This window comes from Pseudochaenichthys georgianus, chromosome 9 (assembly GCF_902827115.2).
Source record: "Pseudochaenichthys georgianus chromosome 9, fPseGeo1.2, whole genome shotgun sequence".
Lineage (NCBI taxonomy): Eukaryota > Metazoa > Chordata > Actinopteri > Perciformes > Channichthyidae > Pseudochaenichthys > Pseudochaenichthys georgianus.
In genome coordinates, this window is record NC_047511.1 from 17584180 (window position 1) to 17608786 (window position 24607).

Genomic DNA, 24607 nt, shown 5'->3' on the forward strand with positions numbered 1-24607 from the left:
GATAAATAAATAGCTTACTTTATTTCATGTAATATTATAATCGTTAAATATGGCATGATTTAATACAGTTTGTTTTATATGTTAAACCAATATGCGTATGTGTTGTTGTTTGTTGTGCCTAGGAACTAATGTTTGTTCATGTAGCCTACTGGTACTGCGTGTTTTGTTGATACACTGGACAACTCAATGTGGGTTGACGTCTTTATTTGAAGCTCTGCAGAAGTCTGTGACAAAGTTATAATTCTTTAAAAGGTTATATCGGAAAAGTAACTTTTAAGATCTCCTTTCACGACAAGCGGCCAACGAGGTATTTGTTTTATGTTTTCATGTGTAGGCTACTATTTTCATTTATATATTTTCATTCATAGGTATAGGCTATGTGTAGCACAATATGCTAATATATTTGGCTATGTATATGTAATTCGTTGTTGTAGTTCTCACGGTGTAACGGAAGAGGGGAGGCTACAAGATGAAAACTCCAAGAAATAAACACCCGTTTTAAAGAACCGACCCCTGTGTCGTGAAGAGAGCTACAGTGAGAACTCGCCTGCTCAGCGCGGGTGGGAAAGACAACGAGACTGCAGCGAGAGACGACGCTGCGTTCGAGGACCGTCCAGTACATCAAAAAAGCAACGCCAGCGGTGCATTGTCGGCATGACGACCGCAAGCTACGGTGATTAGACTTTGTCAAAGATGCGACATTTCAGGATAAAGCCAGGAAGTGCTCTACCGCATCCTTCAAGTTAAAGGTGGTGTGAGAAGTGGTTAATCAGGAAATTGCAAATAAGAGGCGGAGTACTTTTCCCCGTACTTTTCCCTTTTAGTTCCGATAGTTCCTGGGATTTTGCGTTCACACCAAAAAGAGAACTTAGTTCATGAGATCTTTTACCCACTTTTTAGTGCCTGCTAGAGAGGTGGTACTTTCCTGGGGAGAAAAAAGTACCAATTTCTGATTGGCTGGGCGAATTGAAAACCACGCCCCGTAAAACTCGGAAAAGTTTTGTCAAGCCGCCATTGTATTTGCTGGCATTAGCATTATTAGCATTAGCCCAGCGCACCAACGGAGAGAGAATAACTTATGGCAACACAAAAAAAAACATGGGAGCGGTGGAGATGAGGAGGTGTCGGCGTTCTGGCGATTTACTCGGAAGGTTTCAGTAGAAGCGGCTGGGAGTCCCAGCAGCTTCTACTGAAGCCAGTCTCCAACTCCGGGGACTTCCGACCGGGGACTTCGGATGGCAGTATACGCCGTGAAGTTGTTTGCGGCCTGCCAGTAAACCCAAAGCAGAAGAAGAAGAAGTGACTTCAGCGGCTTCATTTGCGTAATCTTCCCTCAGGGACTTTTTCCGGTGTGAATGTGATCTGCTCTTTAGTTACATGGGGGAACTTAGGCTGCGGCCACACGAGGACGAAAACGGCTAAACGCATAGGATTAACGCAAACGCAATCGCAAACAAGCTTCCGTCCACACGCAATAGTTATCCGGATAGTGTCTGTCCACACGAGACCGCTCCGTTTAGCTCCAACCGCTGGAGAAGCTGCAGTACATATGCAGGAGCCTGTACGTGGCGCTGTAACTTCCTCCACAAAAGCAGCGAAGAAGCATGGTTGTCATGGTTGCCCTTCTGTTTATTCTCCGCGGTGGGGGCCCGAGGGAACCAGGCAGAGTTTTTCGCCGGTCAACGTGTATTAAAGTTTAAATCTTCCGGACAAAATTATAAAAGTGCCGGTCAAAGGTCTTCTTTGTTATTTATTGAGCTTTAAAACAAACGAATAACGAATCTATATAATATAATAATAAAACACGGAGCCTCTCTTTTTCCTCCCTCTCTTCGGACAGCGTCAGTGTCTGTCTCATGCAGCAGCTGATCCAGTAATGAGTGACCCGGCCGACTGTAAAAATAAACATATTTATAACTAGTTTAGGTAGTTTGAGAGGTAATTAAAATAGCTAAGGGTGATGATCTGACTTGAAGTGTGTGTTTTGCTGCAGCGGGAGGAGCTGCAGGTGAGCAGAGCTGCGTGTCTCCGTCCTGTCAGATTAGACTTCACTCGCGTTTAGGTCCATATCGAGAGAAAGATAAATAATCTGAATTCAGTGTGCAGTTTACTTTGACGCGGGGGTGAGCAGCAGAGGTGGGGAGAGGCGGGGCTATTGCCTCATCATTATCAGAAAATGATCGTATAGGGCGTACACACGGAGCCGTTGGACCCCCCAGAGCGTTGCGTATGCCGTTCTATCCACCTTGGGACCTGTTATCGTTTCCTCAGTCGTTTAGTGCCGTATTCGGTCGTCCTCGTGTGGCCGAACGGTCTATATGACACTAAACAGTAACGCAAACGACCGTTTTCGTCCTCGTGTGGCCGCAGCCTAAGTGCTGGGAACTAAGTACGGCAAAGTACTTGGTGTGAAAGCGGCTAAGGACTCAGGTCTATCATCTATGCCAGGGGTGTCAAACTCAAATACACAATGGGCCAACATTTAAAAAACGGTACTAGTCGAGGGCCGAACTGGTTCAATGTTTATTGCAACGTATTGAAATGAACTTATTGTACATATTAAACCTGGAACGAACAAAGCTTAAATTATTGCCTATAAAAACAACATGAAACATTAAATAATCAGTTGCATTCATTTCTTATGGCTCTATCTGCAGCTTTTCTGGAGTCATTTCTTATTACATTTTTCCACAGGCCAACAACAGCTTCAAAAAAACAATTTCCCTTAAAGAAAAAAACAAACATGCCCTGTTGTCACAAGAACAAAAGTGCAGAAGGAAACATCCATTGAAACTCAGTTTGCTGCTCTGTGATGCTAGTTCAAGCCAGATACTTGGCATCTCATCTTGGGTGCAGGTTCATTAATGTTTGGGCTCAGGCTCTGAGCTGAGGAAACCCTCAGGATGGAGTGAAGGTGTGCGTGCAATATACCGGCGGGCCAGATCTAATAGTAATTAGAAATTATCCTGCGGGCCAAAATTAAATCCACCAAGGGCCTGATTTGGCCCCCGGGCCTTGAGTTTGACACTTGTGTTCTATGCTAAGCCTATATGCTGGTGATGAAGCTAATGTGTTGGTGTTCATGAATGTTACATGTCAAAGGGTTTAAAGACGAATATTAATCATAGAAGAAAGTAAAGAAGTTATAAGTTAATAATAAGAAAGAAGATATTATTTATAAGTTCAAGTTAAAAAAGAAGGACATTTTCACATTGTATGAAAGGTATTAAACTTAAAGGACAATTTGCTTAAGCTTTAAAGGGTTATTCCACTGATGAAAAAGACATTTTATTTGGTAAAGTATTTGTGATTTAATGCCTTTCTAAGCATATTTCACTGCATTTAAAGTTTATTAGTACCAAGCTAAATCTTATTCTTGTTATTTTGTTGTAAGCTGAGGTCAAGTTAAACTTGTTAAGGAGTGCATACATTTGATAACCTCACTGATTACTCACATTTATGCCTACTGTAGCTTACATTTATACATTCAGAGATCCAATACAAGCTTAGTAGTTACATATGCTCTATTACAGTAGGTTATAACTTATTAAGTCATCTCAAAATGTCAGAAGCAGGGACTGATACCTGCCTCAAAAATGCCAAATCATCTGTTCAACTTGAAACAACAGAAACAGAGTTGGCAGAAGAAGTGGAAATGCCACGAAGAAGTGAAAGAACTCGAACACTAACAGAAAAGGGAAAATAACTCCAAGCTGAAAAGTTGAAAAGTGTACAACGTCGCTACAGAATCGTCTATGAAAAATGGAGGTACCATGTGAGAATAGGCAAAGAATACTGAATGACGACGCCTCCAAAGATGAATTGAGAGAGCTTATTGCAAATATAGAAAGCACTTGCTCAGATGTAAAAGTCATGTATGAAGAGTTACGTCTCATACATACTCCTGAACCAATCCTGCAATGCAGAGTTGATTTATGCATGTCACTTTCAGGATTCATTATTCGAAAGGCAGAGAGACAGCTTGAAGAGAATACAGCAGACTCAGAGGAAGAATCTTGGCCCGATGTTGGATCTGTTCTAAACTTAACTGACTCTTCATCATCTCCACTGTCTCGTTGATCGAAATGGAGCTCCGCTCATTCTAGTCTTCTCTCCGTCAAAGGATTTGATGCTGCAGCTGAAGCCGCTGCATCTCAGGAAGTCCTAGCAGTTTTAGGTGAACAAGAAAAGGAAGCAACAGAACTTCAAAGGCTGGAGAGTGAAGATAAAAAACAGATGGCACAATTTGAGTTCGAAAAGCAAGCCAGACTTCAGGCAATGCAAGAGAAGCGCAGAAAGCTTGAACCAACCTGATCTCACCAGAATGCGTGACTCCACCACGACTCCTTAACACCACAATGCGTGGTGGAGTCACGAACTTTGTTACATTTGCGTGTCGGCACCACGCAAACAACCCTAATGTAAAGTGAATGAGGCTCCTTTGTCGTGGTGCACACACGCATTTCTACAACGTGCATTGTGTGTAATGCAACTGTTATTTTTATTAAATTAGTTAGTTTTTAAGGAAGGCCAGAGCTTCAGCTGTGTCAAATAGATTGTTCCCTTCAGTTAACGTTATTTAAAAGATAATGATCATGTCCCCTGTATTGTATTACGAGCGTCCATTCCCATTGGATAACGGAGAATTTTACACCCGGAAGTAAGTAGCCTATTCTCCTTACTGTCGATTGATTTTACAGTGATATCTGCACTACTCATCGACTAAAAAACACCAAATTGTCCTTGTTAATTACACAACATTGATTGGTTTGAATTGTGTACAATGCTTTTGTATTTTCCCCCTTCGATTCGGAGAAACAAATATTTTTTCGGAGTTTTGGGACGGCAGAAGACACTACACTACCCAGAATCCTCAGCTATCGTTTGGGACTACACCATGTGCTTAGCTTGACAAACCCCGTGATCAGTCCTCAACCTCTGTGATTGGATGCGCGACGTTTATACAGAGCGTCCAAAAGGACTTTGAAATGGAATGAAACCCATCGACGGCACACTATTCAAAACAGGAATCGAACGTGTCCTACCCCCCTCCCCCCTTAGGTCACAGGCTCCTCCAACAGTGCTACGCAATAAAACAGATACACAGAAAAAATAGTGAAATAGTGCAATAAGAGTCTATATACAAGTGATTGGAATATGATATATTAGATAAATAATTTCTAAGTAGCAGCCAGATGAATGTTATTTCTAAGTTCAGGTGTTTAATAATCGTATAGCCTGTGGGATGAAGCTGTCTCTGTGTCTGGTGGTTTTAGTCCGAATACTGTGGTACCGCCTGCCAGACTGCAGCAGACAGAACCGTTTGTGGCTGGGGTGATGGTGGTCTTTTATAATCCTGAGGGCTTTCTTTAAGGTTAACCTGGTATTTTTAATCCACTACATTTATTTTAGTTACTTTACAGATTTGGATTAATGATGTGAAATATAAACAACCCTTAAATCAGACTTTAGTTACACCTGAGTGAAATTCAGTGAAGGTGATTGTCAAGTGCCAACAATCAGGAGATATTTGATAGTTGGTGCTTGAGAAGACTAAATATTTATCTGCAGATCCGTTTAAAGCATATTCATTACTCGTTATTCTCTAATAGTTCATTAAATACTGTATATAATTGCTATTTTGCACATCCCTTTCAAGATTTCAAGATTTTCTAAGGTTTATTGACATATCATATACACAACAGTGTAGTTGTGCAATGAATGAACAACTTGGGTCACAGGTTCATCAACAGTGCATTACAAGACATCTATCAATGTGTGTATACTTCCACCATTACACTGTCGTATTCTGCACATTTCTTTAATTAAAGCCTTATTAGTTAGCACATCCTCCTATCAGGCACTAAACTGTTTTACTCTAGATATCATTTGAGTATCTTCTTGATATTTTCTATTATATATTTATATAATTGACCTTCTACTTTCCCACTATTTTGTATGTACTCTTAATATTTGAATGTTTTCATAAAATATAACACATTCAAAAGTGCGTTACAAAAATGAAAGACATTAAGAAAAAGGCATTTTAAACAGTCATTAAAAAGCAACACAATCTTCCTGCATTGCAATTACTCTAAACGTGTAATAACGTGCTTTAACCAGAAGGTGGTTTGGGTTAAAAGGCTGTCAAGTTTACAGTGTTAACAAAATAAAATATACTGCTGTTTCCGGTTTAGTTTACGACGAATATTATTTTGTTATTGTTTTGATATTTGTAACACAAAAGCGATGGAAAAAACCCATAGCAACCAAAAAAAGATGGTCTTAACATGACCCAGTCGTCTAGTAGTTAATAAAAAACAATAATATCAAAACAAAATATTACTACTAACTTTATTGTGAAATTAAAACAGAACGGTAAAAGAATAGTTTCCGGTGTATTCTGATGCCCGATCTCTGTAGATAAATAAAGAACTAAGACAGATGTGTAATATTTAATGCAGCCAAACCATTTATTACAATGCATTCATGTGATGACTATCAAAGAGTAAAGCAAGCACTGCTGAATAAAGTATGATTTTCTCTTTTACGAAACGTTTTTTTTCATATGGAATGCAGTTGGAGGTCAACCAATCAAAGAACTTGAGGACTGATCACGGGGTTCATGGTGTAGTCCCAAACGATAGCTGAGGATTCTGGGTAGTGTAGTGTCTTCTGCCGTCCAAAAACTCCGAAAAAATATTTGTTTCTCCGAATTGAAGGGGGGAAATACAAAAGCATTGTAGGCTACACAATTCAAACCAATCAATGTTGTGTAATTAACAAGGACAATTTGGTGTTTTTTAGTCGATGAGTAGTGCAGATATCACTGTAAAATCAATCGACAGTAAGGAGAATAGGCTACTTACTTCCGGGTGTAAAATTCTCCGTTATCCAATGGGAATGGACGCTCGTAATACAAGACATGATCATTATCTTTTAAATAACGTTAACTAAAGGGAACAATCTATTTGACACAGCTGAAGCTCTGGCCTTCCTTAAAAACAAACTAATTTAATAAAATTAACAGTTGCATTACACACAATGCACGTTGTAGAAATGAGTGTGTGCACCACGACAAAAAGGAGCGTCATTCACTTTACATTGGGGTTGTTTGCGTGGTGCCGACACGCAAATGTAACAAAGTTCGTGACTCCACCACGCATTGTGGTGTTAAGGAGTCGTGGTGGAGTCACGCATTCTGGTGAGATCAGGTTGGCTTGAACGCCTAGAAGAGGTTAAAAAGCTGAAAGCCGCAAGAGCTCGAGTCAAGGTGTACAATCGAATAGAAGAAAATTGTGAAGCAATCGATTCACTGTATGATGTTGAATCAGCTAGAGAAACCCAAGCTCTGTACTCGACAACTCCAACATTCGTTTATCAGTCTCAGCCATTAACAGCACAAGTCCTCAATGCTTCAAGTCCTCCATTCATAACTCAACCTCTACAACCTACAAGTCAAGCTTATAGTCTCCACAGTCCACAGCAAGTACCACAAGCTCTACCAACCTCAATACCCTTAGCTCAGATGCAGAATAGTGCTGACTTGGTTAAAATACTAGCAGAACCAATAAGTGCAAATTACCTTCCAACACCAGAGCCTGCATTATTCACTGGAGATCCCTTGAAATTCAAAGACTGGTAACTATCCTTTGCAACTTTAAACATTCCAAAGAATTAAAAACTGTATTACCTAAGAAAGTACATAGGAGGTACTGCAAAGAAAGCAGTAGAAGGATTCTTCCTGTTAGGCACCGAAGCAGCATATGACTCTGCCTGGCAGCTGTTAGAAAAACGTTTCGGAAACCCATTTATTATTGGGAAGTCCTTCAGAGACAAGCTACATGGATGGCCAAAGATAAGCTCTAAAGATGGCTGCGAACTAAGAGAATTTGCAGACTTCCTTAAGAGCTGTGATGCTGCAATGCCCCACATTAAGACTTTGGAAGTACTGAATGACTGCAACAAGAGTAAAAAAATCCTGATGAAACTGCCAGATTGGTTGGTATCCGGCTGGAACCGAAAAGCAATGGAAGCCAGACATGCAGACGCTGGTTACCCACCATTCAAAGTGTTTGTAGACTTCATATCAAAGGAAGCAGATCTCGCATGTGATCCCATATCCTCGATACAAGCTATCAGGAGTGTCGAAAGTGAAAAAACAAAGAATCCAAGAAGCCAAACTATTCAAGCAAAGACACTGTCCACAAACACAACACAAAGTTGCATCCCAACATGCATCTTCTGCAAAGGAACAGGACATGTCCTCCCAAACTGTAGAAGGTTTGTAGAAAAGACAGTTGAAGATCGCATCAAGTGTGTGCATGCAGAAAGGCTATGCTTTGGATGTTTGAATACCGGTCATCAGTCAAAGGCGTGCAATGACAAAGGCACATGTGAAAAGTGTCAGAGGAGAGATCCAACGTGTTTGCATGATGACAAGTTCAAAGGCAAAAGGTCAACAACCTTTAATGGAGACGACATCTCAAAGGACAAAACAGACACCAAAGAAATCGCAGCAACCACCAACAGAGTCATAGGCCCAAGCACACAAACGTCCGCAATCATTCCAGTCTGGGTCTCATCCACAAAACAGCCAGAACAAGAAGTTCTTGTTTACGCACTCTTGGGCACACAGAGTGATACGACTTTCATTCTAGATGAAGTGGCCCAAAATCTCGACACAAACAAAGAAAATGTTCGTTTGCGGCTATCTACAATGTCAACAAAGTCAACCGTCATACCCTGTCAGAAACTGACAGATCTTCAAGTAAGGGGATACGACCTCGAAAAAAGGATTCCTTTGCCACCTCTTTTCAAAAGAGAGTTCATTCAGAGACGGCTCTAAAATGGCCACATTTGGAACAGTTGGCAGACAAGAAAGAAAGGGGAGTGATTTGTAAAATATCCATAAAGAAAATGAAAATCTGTTTACAGTTCTGTTTCATATCGTGCTGAGAGAGGTATCCATAGATCTCTTCATGTTGCTCTCAAAGTGCACCAGATTGATGCTTTCAACTTCAATATTTAAAAAAAAATCTTCCCGGGGGAGGTGAGGACCCTCCTAGAGGAGGTGAGGTCCGCCCCCCACTCATAAAAAACAGCACTTTACCCCTGCCTACATGCCGTGAGCTGATTATGGAGCCAGTAATTCAGATGCAATTAGCCTATAAAAGGCCTCAAATTGGAAGCACTGTCTGGGCCGTCTTTCTCACTCAATTCTGCAATAGGTAGATCTCGCCTTTCACCTAGGCCGAGGTCGGTGAACTTGGGCTTAAAAAGGATGGTGACCACTGCATTAGAGTATAGTCATACACACAGAAAACACTTGACTGTTTTTTTAATGAAAATCCCACATTTGAGTTCATGAGTGATTTGGTGGGAGTGTAAATTATGTAACAAAGTTGCCTTAATTAAAAAGAATAACACAATTAATTTCATATTTAAATTCGATAAATAAATACTTTATTTCATGTAATATTATATAATCGTTAAATATGGCATGATTTAATAGTTTGTTTTATATGTTAAACCAATATGCGTATGTGTTTCTTGTTTTTGTGCCTAGGAACTAATGTTTGTTCATGTACTGGTACTGCGTGTTTTACACTGGACAACTCAACGTGGGTTGACGTCTTTATTTGAAGCCCTGCTGAAGTCTGTGACAAAGTTATAATTTTGACAAGGTTATTCGGAAAAGGAACTTTTAAGACAAGCGGCCAACAAGGTATTTGTTTTATGTTTTCATGTGTCCTATTTTCTTTTATATAATTTCATTAATATTACTTGTTAGACGCTTTTATCCAAAGCGACTTACATACTCAACACTGTGGGCAATCCCCACAGGAGCAATTTGGGGTGAAGTGTCTCAGGGACACAACGACATGCTGGCTGCAGGTCCTGTGACCTCCTGATCCGAACACCAACGCACTAATCCACTGCACCAAAGCTGGGGAACAATGGTCTTGCAAGGGGGGGGGGGGAGAAAGGAGAAGAAGGGGGAAGAAGAAAAAAGAGGGAAAAATAGAAAAAGAGGAGACAAAAACGATTCTCTTGCTCCCTGTTTCCCTTCTGTGGCATTTAAAAGTATTTATATACAGAAGTACTTTAATAAAGATCAACAACATATGCGTTTGTTGACTAATAACACTTGTGTTATGCACAATTCACACATTTCTATTAAATATTAGATATTTCTAATAAATATTAAGTAAAACGTATCTACTTCTTTCAAGTTTATTACATACAATTATTATTATTTTCTTTATCAGGGATAGTTTTGAAGTACCCAATATGGACCTGCTCATGGTTTGTGTGCTGTGGATAAACACTTAAATGTAACCATTACATTTAATATGAACTAAGAAGGTATTGGTGTTATAATGTATTTCTTTTAACAAACAAAAAGAAAACCTATAGAAATTCTAAACATAACACTCCACTCAATTATTGGACAGTCACGAACTTGATAGAACCAAATCTTTATTTTAAAGTAGTTCAACTTAATAAAATGTAAAACAACCCATACAAGTAAGTAAGGTGCAGTATAACAAAATAACACTCTAAATGAGTTTTAACATCAAATAAACATTATCATAAACTAAATAAAATATATACATATCATATATAAATAAATATCAAACTATACACCGAACTATATACATAAATAAGTGTCCAGTGTCCATGCCTCTGGTGGGGGGGATATACATTTTGTTATGTCCTCCAACCACTGCTCCTTTGGCACAATGTAGTTCACTACTCCCTGTACTGGCTGTGTCCAGTGTCCGCTGTCCCAAACCTCCCACACCTCCACACGTGTTGGGCAGTACTTTGCAGGTCAGTGTTTGGCTGTATGGAGCAGGAGCAGGACTAGGAGCAGGAAAAGCAGAGAGAGGCTGGCATTCAGAGCCTGTGGAGCAGCGACCAGGACAGGAACCTGTGAGCTCACTGGAGTAAATATCATGGAGCCCAAAGGTGGAGCAGGGAAGCGCTGCATCACCACCTGAGGGCCAGAGGGTGGAGCAGGGAAGAGCTGCATCTCCACCTGAGGACCTGAGGGTGGAGCAGGGAAGAGCTGCATCTCCACCTGAGGGCCAGAGGGTGGAGCAGGGAAGAGCTGCATCTCCACCTGAGGCCCAGAGGGTGGAGCAGGGAACAGCTGCATCTCCACCTGAGGACCTGAGGGTGGAGCAGGGAAGAGCTGCATCTCCACCTGAGGGTGGAGCAGGGAAGAGCTGCATCTCCACCTGAGGGCCAGAGGGTGGAGCAGGGAAGAGCTGCATCTCCACCTGAGGGTGGAGCAGGGAAGAGCTGCATCTCCATCTGAGGGTGGAGCAGGGAAGAGCTGCATCTCCACCTGAGGGCCAGAGGGTGGAGCAGGGAAGAGCTGCATCTCCACCTGAGGACCTGAGGGTGGAGCAGGGAAGAGCTGCATCTCCACCTGAGGGCCAGAGGGTGGAGCAGGGAAGAGCTGCATCTCCACCTGAGGGTGGAGCAGGGAAGAGCTGCATCTCCATCTGAGGGTGGAGCAGGGAAGAGCTGCATCTCCACCTGAGGGCCAGAGGGTGGAGCAGGGAGGAGCTGCATCTCCACCTGAGGGTGGAGCAGGGAAGAGCTGCATCTCCACCTGAGGGCCAGAGGGTGGAGCAGGGAAGAGCTGCATCTCCACCTGAGGGCCAGAGGGTGGAGCAGGGAAGAGCTGCATCTCCACCTGAGGCCCAGAGGGTGGAGCAGGGAAGAGCTGCATCTCCACCTGAGGGCCAGAGGGTGGAGCAGGGAAGAGCTGCATCTCCACCTGAGGCCCAGAGGGTGGAGCAGGGAAGAGCTGCATCTCCACCTGAGGCCCAGAGGGTGGAGCAGGGAAGAGCTGCATCTCCACCTGAGGGCCAGAGGGTGGAGCAGGGAAGAGCTGCATCTCCACCTGAGGACCTGAGGGTGGAGCAGGGAATAGCTGCATCTCCACCTGAGGACCTGAGGGTGGAGCAGGGAATAGCTGCATCTCCACCTGAGGCCCTGAGGGTGGAGCAGGGAAGAGCTGCATCTCCACCTGAGGGCCAGAGGGTGGAGCAGGGAAGAGCTGCATCTCCACCTGAGGACCTGAGGGTGGAGCAGGGAATAGCTGCATCTCCACCTGAGGACCTGAGGGTGGAGCAGGGAATAGCTGCATCTCCACCTGAGGCCCTGAGGGTGGAGCAGGGAAGAGCTGCATCTCCACCTGAGGGCCAGAGGGTGGAGCAGGGAAGAGCTGCATCTCCACCTGAGGACCTGAGGGTGGAGCAGGGAATAGCTGCATCTCCACCTGAGGGCCATAGCCTCATGTGTAGCACACTATGCTAATGTGTGTTGGCTATGTATATGTGTAATTTGTTGTTGTAGTTCTCACGCCGTAACGGAAGAGGGGAGGCTACAAGATGAAAACTCCCGAGAAATAAACTCCCGTTTTAAAGAACCGACCTGTGTCTGCGTCGTGAAGAGAGCTACACGTACATCAGGCTGATTTATTATTTGTAAACGACCACAATCTGTTCTCACTATATTTTTTACTATCTGCGATTATCTTTCTAAACTTAATCTTGACAAAACCCTTGCCTTAGTTAATGGTGAGATAAAAACATGTTTGCAGGTTTCACAACAGTAACATTTGTGGTAAGGCAAAAAGTAAGGCTTTTTGATATACGTGTGCAGTTTTAAGGATGAAAATGCCATCAAACCCCAGCTTTATTGCTTTATATCTACCCAGGTCCAAACTTCAAAAATGCACATTCTCTGGAAAGGCCTACACTGGGAAGAAAATAGATCAAAACTAACATTCTAAACTGCTCAAAACCCTTCACACGTGCACATCATTATCACTGAAGACTGATGATGATGGAGGTGAAATAACACTCTTTCCTCCTTTAAGCCCTCCTTCATCTTGACCAGCCCACTTCCAGTTGACCCTTCTCCATCTGGTAATTACAGTTAATGCACCTAGCCGCCAAAGTGTGTTACTCTCGCACAATGCAATTCTGCAGTAAGAGATGCTTTTTAAGTGATCAATAAAAATTAAAGTGTCATTGATTTCATGGAAACCTTTACTTTAAGTATATCTGTTCCCACTTAGAAGGTGTGGGGAGTTTCATAATTATAGTGGCTTTAGTGTAAGACCTTTAACACAAAAGAAAAGCAACTTAAAGTTGTTACGAAGAAATCTCTGAAATGTCAACTGTTTCGCTTTCCGTGAAACACAACCTAACTTCTCTATGAATCAGACGAGCTCAAGCTAAAAACGGCACTTAAATCCTCATGAAAGTGAAAGGGACTTATTTGCAAATCCCACGAGATAACAAAAGTATGTGCATTATGTGACACTTTTCCAAACTGAACAGAAAAAAAGTAGATAAGAGTGCTTAAAATCATGTCAAAAATAATTATAGGATAGATAAGCAGCTATAGCTCTCATCATTAACACCACTCACCCTCCATCACTGCAATCAGCAGATAAGTGATTTCAATACACTTGCTCTTCATCTGCAACCATCATGTCAGAAAAAGAATACATTTATATGATGAAAAGTGGGCGTTTCCAGACAGATTTTCCCCCATTATTTTCGTTTTTATTTATTTTATAAATGCAGGTCCCAAATGTGCATGTGTATGGCCCTTCAGTAAAGAATGGTAAACCTGCGGGTCTGGTCCAATGGGCAGCATCACATCCTGTCTGACTGAACTGGGTGTACACTTTGAGTCGAGGCGGGGAGAGGGAACCACAGCAGACACGACAGCTCACACTGGTTTGATCCCCACGAAGTTTATGGAGAACAATGTCTCGCGGAATTATTTGGATCTTTTACCTGTGATGTTCTGGAGAAACTTTTATTGGACGATGTTTTCGCTGCTTTTGGGAGGTTTTCCATGTATGAAGTAGAGGTTTTTGTCTTCCCATATAGGCCACCTCTTCTTATCTCACTGCCTCCAATATTTATACCGTAGCTGGTAATTAACATAATATTGCATTCCTGTTAATTTCAACTGAAGGAAGGACAACACGGACTCCGGATTGCCACCCAAACGCATTTTTTTTTTGGCATTTTGTGAATGCAGCTGTAATCACCAAGGGGAGCCTCAAGTGTTTAAATGGGTCCATCAAGAGAACGAGACAATCAAGCTCCTTTATTCCTCGAGATCAGCTGCAGTTTCTGCACATTGTCTGTTATGAATAGACCGATCTCCAATTGAGCCTCTTCACTTTGGAGATTTTTCGATTTTCGATTATACAGCTATTGAAATTAGGATGTGCCGCTTTTTCTCCTCCCTTAGCTTGGTGGCTCGGTTGCCTTTTCTTGATTGCCAGATGAAATTGACACTCGGGTTGCCACTTATCACGCGAAGCATTTCAATCCACCGCTAATTGCAGATATAGTGCCATCCTTTCTTTTCACTGCGTTTGATTGCATGGGAATACAGCCTCCTTTTGCGCACGAGAGGAATGATCGATCACATATAGGTTTTTTCTTCTTCTAATTGCTTCAAAATCTTTTTTGTTGCCAGGGTTTAAATGCAGGAGAAACTGTTATTCGTTGTTTTGGACCGGATATAGTGTGGGTTGGGGCAGAGATGCGTAATGCGCAGAGCAAGCTCCATCTTCTCTCCAAATAGGCAGCGTTCAAGACCCGAAAATGGTGAGTCACAAACATCTGGACGAGTTTGATTTGCAGCTTTTCACTTATTTGTCTTTCAATCTGTGTAAGGTTCTTTCATTCCTCTAACCTTTTTACACGCGGTTACCTTCCGCAGGACTTTGGATTTGGCAGAGGTTCAGGTTGAATCATGTTAGACTAAAGGCTGCATGCTTGCATTATCGGGAAAGTGGCCACTGAAAATCAATGTATTCACTCCAATTTGCGGATTAGGGTTCACATAATGCAACATTTTAAGAATAAATATTGTTGGCATAATATATATTTTAAACTTCAACATATTGATTTCTCCAAGCGCATGCGTGCATGTGTGCACAAATAATTTAACAGAAAACGCTTAATACATATTTATAATATTCATTGGATAAAAAAGACCTGTAACCTGTGGAAATACAATAATTATTTTTGTATTAGGCTATACTATAGTGTATTTTTTTCCACCACTTGGTCTTTATGCTATTAGGTCTGAAATAGTTAATGTTATTTATTGCAGGGACACTAATGTTAAATATATTAGCCCATCAGGCCTAATATAATATATTTGTTTTAGTTTTCAAGAGACGATAAAATGTGCTCGTCTCTTTCGTCTTTTTTGACTCAGTCTAAATCGGAGGTGAAGAAGGAGTCCGGGGAGTGCAGTCCGTCGGAGGCCGCCTGCCTCTGCTCTCCTCCGGCGGCCAAGAACCAGTGCGCCAGCTGCGGCATGGAGATCCATGACCGGTACCTGCTGAAGGTGAAATAAGAGAAGAATTAGAAGAAAAAATGTATGTGTGAACTAGCTTTGTGAGATTCAAGCTAAATGTTCCTCTCTTAATTTTATTTGTAGCTTTTCTTTTATTCTTTCTTTCATTCTTTACTCAGGTTGATCTCAACAAAAGCGCAACAATAGGCTACACTCAAAATATGCAAATGACTCGATAATTTTACTCAAGCGTTACAATGCATTTCTTTCATCTGAGGTCACTTGCTTTCTTTTGTAAATCTGTGAACGAAACCCACAGTTTTGTTTTTATCAAATAAAATGTATGGTACGATTATCGGCATCACACACACAGGCAGGCGTGCATAACTCTGTTAGTTATTGTTTTTAATCTCCACATGCAGGTCGACAACCTGAACTGGCACTTGGGATGTTTGGAGTGTTCCGTGTGCAGAGCGTCTCTGCGCCAACACAACAGCTGCTACGTTAAAAACAAAGAAATCTACTGCAAACTGGATTATCTCAGGTAGCCTATACAATAAAATGTGTTTACTGATTGTATTTATAGCGCGAGCTTTATGTAAAAATTACGATTTTACAGGCTTTTATTGTAAGATAATCGGTAACGTTCATTTTTAATCAAATGCCATGGCAAACTGTTGAGTGTAATAATAACTTAATTAACTGAAGTCACTGCATATAAAGAAATGTATCATATTATTGTAATAGGCCTCAATATATTCTTATTCAATTTATTTTTAACGTGGTTCAATTCATTAGTGCTTTTGATTTATTCAGTTTTTTTCCGTTCGATTTTTTAACAATGTGTTTTTAACGTATCCTCGAAAATGTAGCTATTAGCTATCGTTCATAGGTGTCGTTTCGAAGCATTTTTTCCCCCGGCAGATGTCTTAAATGTATATTGATATTAGAAAATTAAATAAAATAACGATCTCTGATAGCCTACTGAGTTTTTGTACCTTAGAACAACTTCCATCGAATCCTCACACATCTGTAAAAGCTCTCTGTGACCAATTGGTTTTAGTAGGCCTGCGATGTCTGAAGATCGTCCTTACTTTTGTTTTCATATTGATAAAAAGCTATAGACAAAACAAATGTGCATATAAACACATCATGATTTTGGAAACGATAATCTTTTCTATGCAGGATTGTATTTAAGTGCTCCTATACCTTGGTGTTTATAAAAACGTTTTTTTTTAACTGATACATTTGATCTAATTTGTTTTATTATTCTGGGTGTTTTTACAGCTGATCTTTATAAACATCAACTTTTGGAATCAAGTATAACACACACTGGGTCATGACAAATATGTTCTGCATGGCTATAGGTTTTTGGTTGATAAGATCTTACATAATATATCCCAGAAAACCAAGATCATAGTTTTAACACTGTTTGTCAGACTCTAATATCAAGAAAGACAACCATCCATTTAAATACATTACCAACTAAGCAGAGTGGACTTCCTGTCCTTGAGTTTTGATAATTTGATAGTAGCAAAATGGTATATTTGTATGACCTTTATGTTCTGCACGTTGCATATTCTTTAATTAAGTTGACTTCAATCACATATCACAAACGACATGTGACTGAACTGAGTGCCATACTTGAATACTCAGTCCTCTTCATAGAACTACAAAAATAGTGACTATAGGGAGAATGAATGCATGATTGCAGACAAAGAAACCTAATTTATTAAGAAGTAGACTACGGACAGATTGAGAGGCATATCTAGAAACTGAAAAGGGTTTGTTTTTTTGCAGATTTGTTTGCAATTAGTTTGCAGGATTTAACATTTTCATTGCCATATCTACACTGTAGCATCTGTGCATATGACAATAAAGCGCTTGAACCTTGAACCTTGAGATACTCAACATCCGTACTTTAAGCTGAGCTCTGTAACCTATAGCCGACCTTCACCTGTCTGTTTCCTTCTTCCTCACAGTAGGTTCGGCACTAAGTGTTCCCAGTGTGGTCGGCAGGTGTTTGCCAGTGACTGGGTGCGGAGGGCCCGGGGCAGCGTGTACCACCTTGCCTGTTTTGCATGTTTCTCCTGCAAGAGGCAGCTGTCGACAGGGGAGGAGTTTGGCCTGGTGGAGGGCAGGGTGCTCTGCCGCAGCCACTACGACGTCATGCTGGAAAACCTGCGGAGGGCTGCAGAAAACGGTAACAATCATATTAAACAACATGCTCATGTATTTCTGATGGCCTCAGTCTGGATTACCCGAACAATATTTAGGAGTCAAGAAAGGGAACAAAATAATAACTCTTGATCTCTTGAGCTCCGAGGTTTCTACTCAATAAGCCTTTTTCCACCCTGGATGACATCATCACAAATATTTTAACACAACCAATTTTAGATTATAGATTCAAAATGGTCTCATTTTCAACACAACATACCTGTTTGGTCTTTGTTAAAGGGAAATGGAAACACTTTTCAAACTGCTTTCCATGCGACAATATTCCCATTAGGAAATGTATTTATCTAGTCTATTTCCAATGTAAACGATCGAGATACGCGAATTTACTTTTTGAAATACGTGCCTAATGACCATGGGCGCTTCCATTGCTCCGGGACTTTTCCAGTGACGTCACTGATTGGGTGCGGCTTTCTGGGCCAAAGCTCAATAACAAACAACATGGCGTGCAATGCACCAGTAGTTTACATTACAAGAAAACGGTCGTCGTCAGGAGTTTATTGTATTGCCCCAGGCTGCACAAATGGATTTTATACAAAGAAGGAAGAAGTACATTTCCATAGGCTGCCACTAAAGGATGAGAAGCTGCTCAAAGTCCAGTCTGGATGCCTGGTTCAATACAAAACATTGGATTTGAAGCCAGGATCTGTTCCCACAATATTCGATTTCTCAACGTATGCAGTCGGGAACACCGACCGTCCCAGCACGTCGGCCGCGCAAGACAATGACAGTGTCAACAAACGTGAAGTTCGAGCCACCAAACGAGTTGCTTCAGCTGCCGAGAGAGAGGTAAATATTGCAGCACTACCAGATTACTAGCTCACACATGTATTTACTGACACAGTGTGACCTTATTAATTAACGCAATCGCGTCCAAACTAAATGGTAGCTATTATTATGACGCACAATAGAGAATTGGGGGTGTTCTATAGCTCAACTAATTAAACTGGCATACACACGCTCATCTGTCGAAAACAGCCCTAAAAAGGCTAGTATTGCTATTGATGGACCCAGAGCGCACGGAGCACAGAGCGGACAGCAGATAACGGAATTGCAGTTGTATTGCTTATAGATTATCAGAACATTTCAAAGGGGACACAGCCCCATTGTATATTAACCTATGGATTAACTACATCATCGTTTTTATCGTTGTAATGCCATTGAAGACCAGTTTAGACCAGACAATGAGGAAGGTAAGCCGTTAGCCTGGCGTATGTTAGTACCTAGCGCCACTTGTTTTGATGTACGTTTTTGTGGGTAACCTCGCGAGTTTGTATCTTTCAGTGTTGAGGTGGGCACCGTTAGATTCTGTGTCTCCTTGCGATCATAAACGATGTGTTGGATGTGCGGCTAGGATAAGTAATAAGGGAGCTATCGGTGCAGTAATAGGTTAGCATTTTCGCTCGGGGCTAATTCAGAGGCTCACTGTTAGCATTGTGTTTTTTTAATTTTTTTATTCCGGATCGTATGCCACTCTATTCGACCGAATCGGTTCATAAGCATAGGCCATGGGATGCCTGGTAACTGTAGATGCTTCCACATCAATGTCATCTCCCGACGAATAGTCAAATTCATCGTTCAAAACGTCGATCTCATTGCAAAATTCCTCCATCGCTGCCATATCTGCTACCTTGTGTTGACTTCAGGTGGAGCGAAAACACAGCCAGTGACGTCACCATTTGGGACTCCCCTAATGGCTGCGGCCTGGTCCCGGAATTCCCCACCCGGCCGGCGGATAATTAATTTTCTTTTGGCGAGTAATATCATATACAATAAATATTACGATCAATATCCATTGTAAAATGAATAAACTACCGGAATATTATAACTGTAATTGGTGTTTCCTTTCCCCTTTAACTGAAAGATAAAGTGTCATTCCAACATGAGATGAAATGGTTGAGGTTAACTTAGCTTTGAAAAGAGGAAAGATTTAAGAATGTTTTCCAAAAGTAATCACAGTCAGAAGATAATAATACGCTTTTAGAGAGGAGTATGTGGGCGTAATGGTGTAAATTATTTGGACTGTGCGGTGGTTGGCAAGAAAACATCTTAATTGTGTTGCATTGTTTGTGGCTGTGGTTCAGTGGATAGAGTGCTGGACTTCGACTCAGGGGGTACCAAGTTCAAGTCCCACTGCATGTTGTTGTGTCCCTGGGCAAGACACTTCACCCCAAATTGCTCCTGTGGGGATTGTTCACAGTACTATGTATGTAAGTCGCTTTCGATAAAAGCGTCTAACAAGTGACATGTAATCAGGGTTGGGTTGTAACGGAATACATTTAACGGCGTTACGTAATCAGAATACAAAAATCAAGTAACTGTATTCAGTTCGCGTTACATTTGAAAAACGAGTAATCTGATTACAGTTACTTTCGTAAACCTGAAGTGAATACATTTTGGATTACTTATTGGAATTATTGGTGGAAAGATTTCCTCACAACATTTAATATTCATTACTAAAGGTACAGCGGAATCATCACAGCGCACAAAACCTATTACCGCCGCAGATAGGCCAAAAATGCGTTTGAAAAAAAATCGCGGGTCCGCTCGCTCAGTGAAACAATAACAACGAAACATGGAGGAACACAAGTCTGCGTTTAAATTGTGTGTGTGTGTGTGTGTGTGTGTGTGTGTGTGTGTGTGTGTGTGTGTGTGTGTGTGTGTGTGTGTGTGTGTGTGTGTGTGTGTGTGTGTGTGTGTGTGTGTGTGTGTGTGTGTGTGTGTGTGTGTGTGTGTGGTTAAAACACATCAGCCTGCGGTCGCTCTTTAGCCTTACTAATGATTATTTCTGAAGGTAAACACAGTGAAGGCGGTGCGTGAAAGGCACTGCGAGCTCGTCTTCTCAGAGGCTGAGTTAACCCTCCCGCTGCCTCCTGGTGCTGCAGAGATTTCATGAAGTGAACGAGGTGTTCCTTCTATAAAACAGCTGTGGGCAGCAGATACTGTGAGTGTCACAGATATGAATACATAGATCAAGGCAGACTGGTGCACACTCTCCTGTCCTGTTTTGCCGATCCGGTGCTTAAACAAATATAGCTCTACACCCCTGGCCGAAATGTCCTTAAAATGATGTGCGAGTTCGACATTTTAATTAATGTCCTCCCAACACTGGCAGGACAGAAGGCGACAGGCCCGTTCTAAGCCGTGTCCCTCACTCCTCACATCCCAAGCTGCATCCCCAAAAAGTGTATTATGTTGTTACATCGTTTCAGATGTGATGTTTCAGTTGTGCTCTTGATAAGCCATTAAAACAGTAAAACACGTTCAGTTTCCTTTTGCTTTTTGTGTCTCCTGTTCACCAAAACATACCCGGGAAAAGTAATCTGATTACGTTACTTTTTAAAGACACGTAACTGTATTCGGATTACTTTCAGAGCCATGTAATCAGTAATCAGTAACTGATTACATTTACAAAGTAACCCTCCCAACCCTGCATGTAATGTAATGTATTGTTTAAATAAAGCTCCTGCCTGCAACACGTTCGGCCTGTGAAAGGTATCACTCTGCTGTTTTGTGTAACCTCACGATGACTGAAATGTACTTGTGGGTAAAGTGACAGACCTGTGTTGATTGTGATCTCTTAAAGGCACAGGACTGACTCTGGAGGGAGCGCTGCCCTCTGACCAGGACTGCCAACCAAAGCCAGCCAAGAGGGCGCGGACATCCTTCACTGCTGAGCAGCTGCAGGTGTGTGTGTTTAGTAACTGTCAGTGAAACGCCTGTATGTATGTATGTATGTGTGTGTGGGGGGCATCATGACTGTGTGTCCTTTCAGGTGATGCAGTCTCAGTTTGCTCAGGACAACAACCCTGATGCTCAGACTCTACAGAAACTTGCAGAAATGACGGGACTGAGTAGACGAGTCATACAGGTAGGAAACATTTAACATAAACATACACCATAATGATATTTCAATCGTTTTTAGAGCAATGGTTCCAACCCGTGGGAAAAGGACTAGACTGGTTGTGAGAATTGAATAGGTTGAGAATGAAGAACAGTACAGGATTATCTCTTCAGGACTGAAATCTTTTCAAACTAAACCTTTTGAAAAGGGAAAAATCACTCAGATTATCACAGTTTGTACACACACAAACCATTGTGAGGTTTCCCAATACTCTAAACATTGCTTTGAACACTCAATGCATAACATTATATCTATGCATTATCTGCCACTCACATACTTATTTTTTAAAGCAGATAAAGATGACGACATTTCTTTTTCTAAACGGATGTTCACACTCTTTGAAAATCATTTGAGATTTCAGACAAATACCCACAGAAATGTAGACTTCCCCCAGAGTTCATAATCTTTCAAATCTCGACGAGCGGTTCCCAAATGTTCTCACTTTAATGAACGGATGTTTATCTGTGATTGAGTTCACTTCTGAAACTGCTTGATTTAAAGGGTTTTTAGAATCCAACTGGGTAAAGTATCCAATATTTCATAAGAAAAGTACTCAGATGTGGATGGAAACCAATGATTTTGGCCATTTTAAAAATGTTTAATGAAACCCTGACCAATTATATTGTTTTGTTCTTTGTACATCAAAGTAAGGCAGGTTTCATTTTACGCTTTAAAATATCAAACCATTAATCTGATGGGTAAAGTCCTCTACCACAGACAAACAAAGCAAATGGGGTCTTGTGAGAAGACTCAAACCCTGTTTTGATACTGTTTGTTGCTGGGTTTATTTCCCTTCTGCTTGCTTCTTGTTTACATTGTCTGTATCATTTCACCAGGTGTGGTTTCAGAACTGCCGTGCACGACACAAAAAGCTGCCGCCTCTGAGTGGCTTCTGTCAGGGCGCTCCGATGACCCGGATGCCTCCATCGCTGCCGGACGACATCCACTACTCACCGTTCAGCAGCCCGGACCGACCACATCTACTCGCTCTGCATGGATACCTGGACGGTGAGTTAGGGACTCTATGTCAGTGCCACTTGTGAAGTTTGTTATTGTTGAGGAAAGAAGACAATCATTTGTTTAAAAAAAACAGTACATTCTGCAATATCTTTAAATTAATAATCTGCTGTTCTTCGTACAAATTTGAGGTCCTTTTATCTGTTTTTCATGCAATTTCCTATTGCAATACATTTCTGATTGAAACATCGTCCTTATTAACTCACCCTGCATTTAGATGTTTGCTGTAGTTACAAATAACAGATTTGAATCTTATTTAAGAGACACATGATTAGTTTATAATACCCAGTTAAACATTTAATTACCCTTCCACATACGTGTTTATTATAATTGAATAAAATATCATGGAGCGGTAAAACAATCACTGGAACCATTTTTCTTCATCATGAGTCATTTTGCTTTAATACATTTTACATATCACTTGTAATGTTAATGTTAATGTTGTTGGATTTATAATTGTTTTTCATTTTTATTTGTTCCGCTCATGGTACGCAAAACCCAATGTACAATAATTGCCAACAAAACATGTCTCTACAAGCGCACCATTGAGCGAAAAGGAGCAGGGAGAAGAACAAAAATCTTATATGACCCGCCCCTTTCTACAAAAAAAAATAGAAATAGAAATAGATGGTCTGCCCTTCATATTTTCTTATTCACAGCCAAACGTATTCACAGCCAATCATAACAGTATCTTAGGATACTAAGAGAAACACAAAAAATACTTATTTCCCACTTGACTGTTAACGGAAAGAAACAAAACAACAATAAAAAACAACAACAAAAAACTAAAAACAACAAAACCAAAACATCACATGTATACAGAAAAGGAAAAGTGCAACACCCTCATCCGAGTCCTACTGGAGAAGAAGGTGGAAAGCAGCACATAATAACAATAATAACAATAATAATAATAATAATAATGAAGAATCTTATGCATTATCGTTACTTTTTCTATTGTAAAATATCTCAATGCTTCTACCAACGTTGACAATATGTTTATTAAAGCTGTGATTAAAAGGTTAGAATTCAATAAAGATCACTAGAAATGTAAATAGTTTTTTTATTGGGAGAGTTGAAAGAATTTCCACAAGACATTTTGGACCTGTTGAAGGCCCAAGTTGGAAACACAGCATTATAGTTTTAAAAATGTGCATTCTGAATATATGAATGACTTAGAATTCAAATGTGCCCCTGTTTCTTCACTTGTCATGTAGAGTGTTTTAACCCGTGGCTCCACAAACTAATGTTGCTCCTCTGGTCTTCTCCTTGCAGCTCATCCGTTCTCCGTCCTCGCTGCACCGGGCCACCTGAGCCATCCCTCCATGTCTTTACCACAGCTCCCCATCAGCCGCTAGCCTTCAGCATCTCCTTTTTTGTGTTGCGTCGTCACCACTCTATTGTTGTGAAAAGAATCCTTTGGGACGTCCTGTCAGTAATCTGCTCTGATCCCCCCGGGCATGCAGGACCTCGGCGTTCTGTTCTCAATCATTTGGATTCTTCTTTGCTGTGAGACTGCTGACATGAACTTTGAAGTCTTGGAAAGACAGCAGACTGTGGAGAAATGTTCAGCCTGAATGTCAACATGGGAGTTTTTTTAATTTTGAGAAGACCACTTTTTTTTTTCCTCTTTTTGATGGGACACAAAACATTGCATCAGGTCAGGATTGTTTTCCTTTTGTTTACCTACTCGTACAAAGTATTTTTATTTTGTTGCTGCAATATGAAAAGAGTGTTGTAGTATTACAGTAAAACCTCAGCATTTGTTTTGTGTATTGGTGATGAGCACATTTGCAGCTTTATTGTTGTTTGTTGTTGTAGTGTTGTCAAAAAAACTCTTATTTATTCAGAACAAAACCTTTTTTTAAAAAGCACTTTTTAAATGTGTCTTGAAATGGAATAATTCAGTGATTGTACATTGTAAATACTGCCACAGTTTAATAAAAGGTGTATCCGAGCTGTAAGGAAATGAATAATTGAGGATACATTTACATTTACTCGTGCGTGATTGCGAGCGTGGGTGGCTGAAAATGTCAGGACAAACACACATTTCCACAGACAGATATGCAATTACATATCCATACTATTTTAGAC

General features: G+C 41.0%; 2 protein-coding genes across 2 annotated transcripts; one reads left to right on the plus strand and one right to left on the minus strand.

Moving 5' to 3' along the window:
• Positions 1-10837: 10837 nt before the first annotated feature.
• Positions 10838-12292, minus strand: LOC139434458 (MAGE-like protein 2). Its single transcript, XM_071204291.1, has one exon. It carries the CDS (start codon positions 12290-12292, stop codon positions 10838-10840), a length of 1455 nt encoding a protein of 484 aa, XP_071060392.1.
• A 2242-nt stretch (positions 12293-14534) lies between these two features.
• lhx6b (LIM homeobox 6b) lies at positions 14535-24406 on the plus strand. The gene is made up of 8 exons (XM_034091723.1): positions 14535-14660; positions 15280-15411; positions 15783-15904; positions 17343-17563; positions 21182-21282; positions 21371-21466; positions 22336-22507; positions 23789-24406. The coding sequence occupies exons 1-8, from the start codon at positions 14658-14660 to the stop codon at positions 23869-23871; spliced, it is 930 nt and encodes a 309-aa protein (XP_033947614.1). The 5' UTR covers positions 14535-14657; the 3' UTR covers positions 23872-24406.
• The last annotated feature ends 201 nt before the right edge of the window (positions 24407-24607 follow it).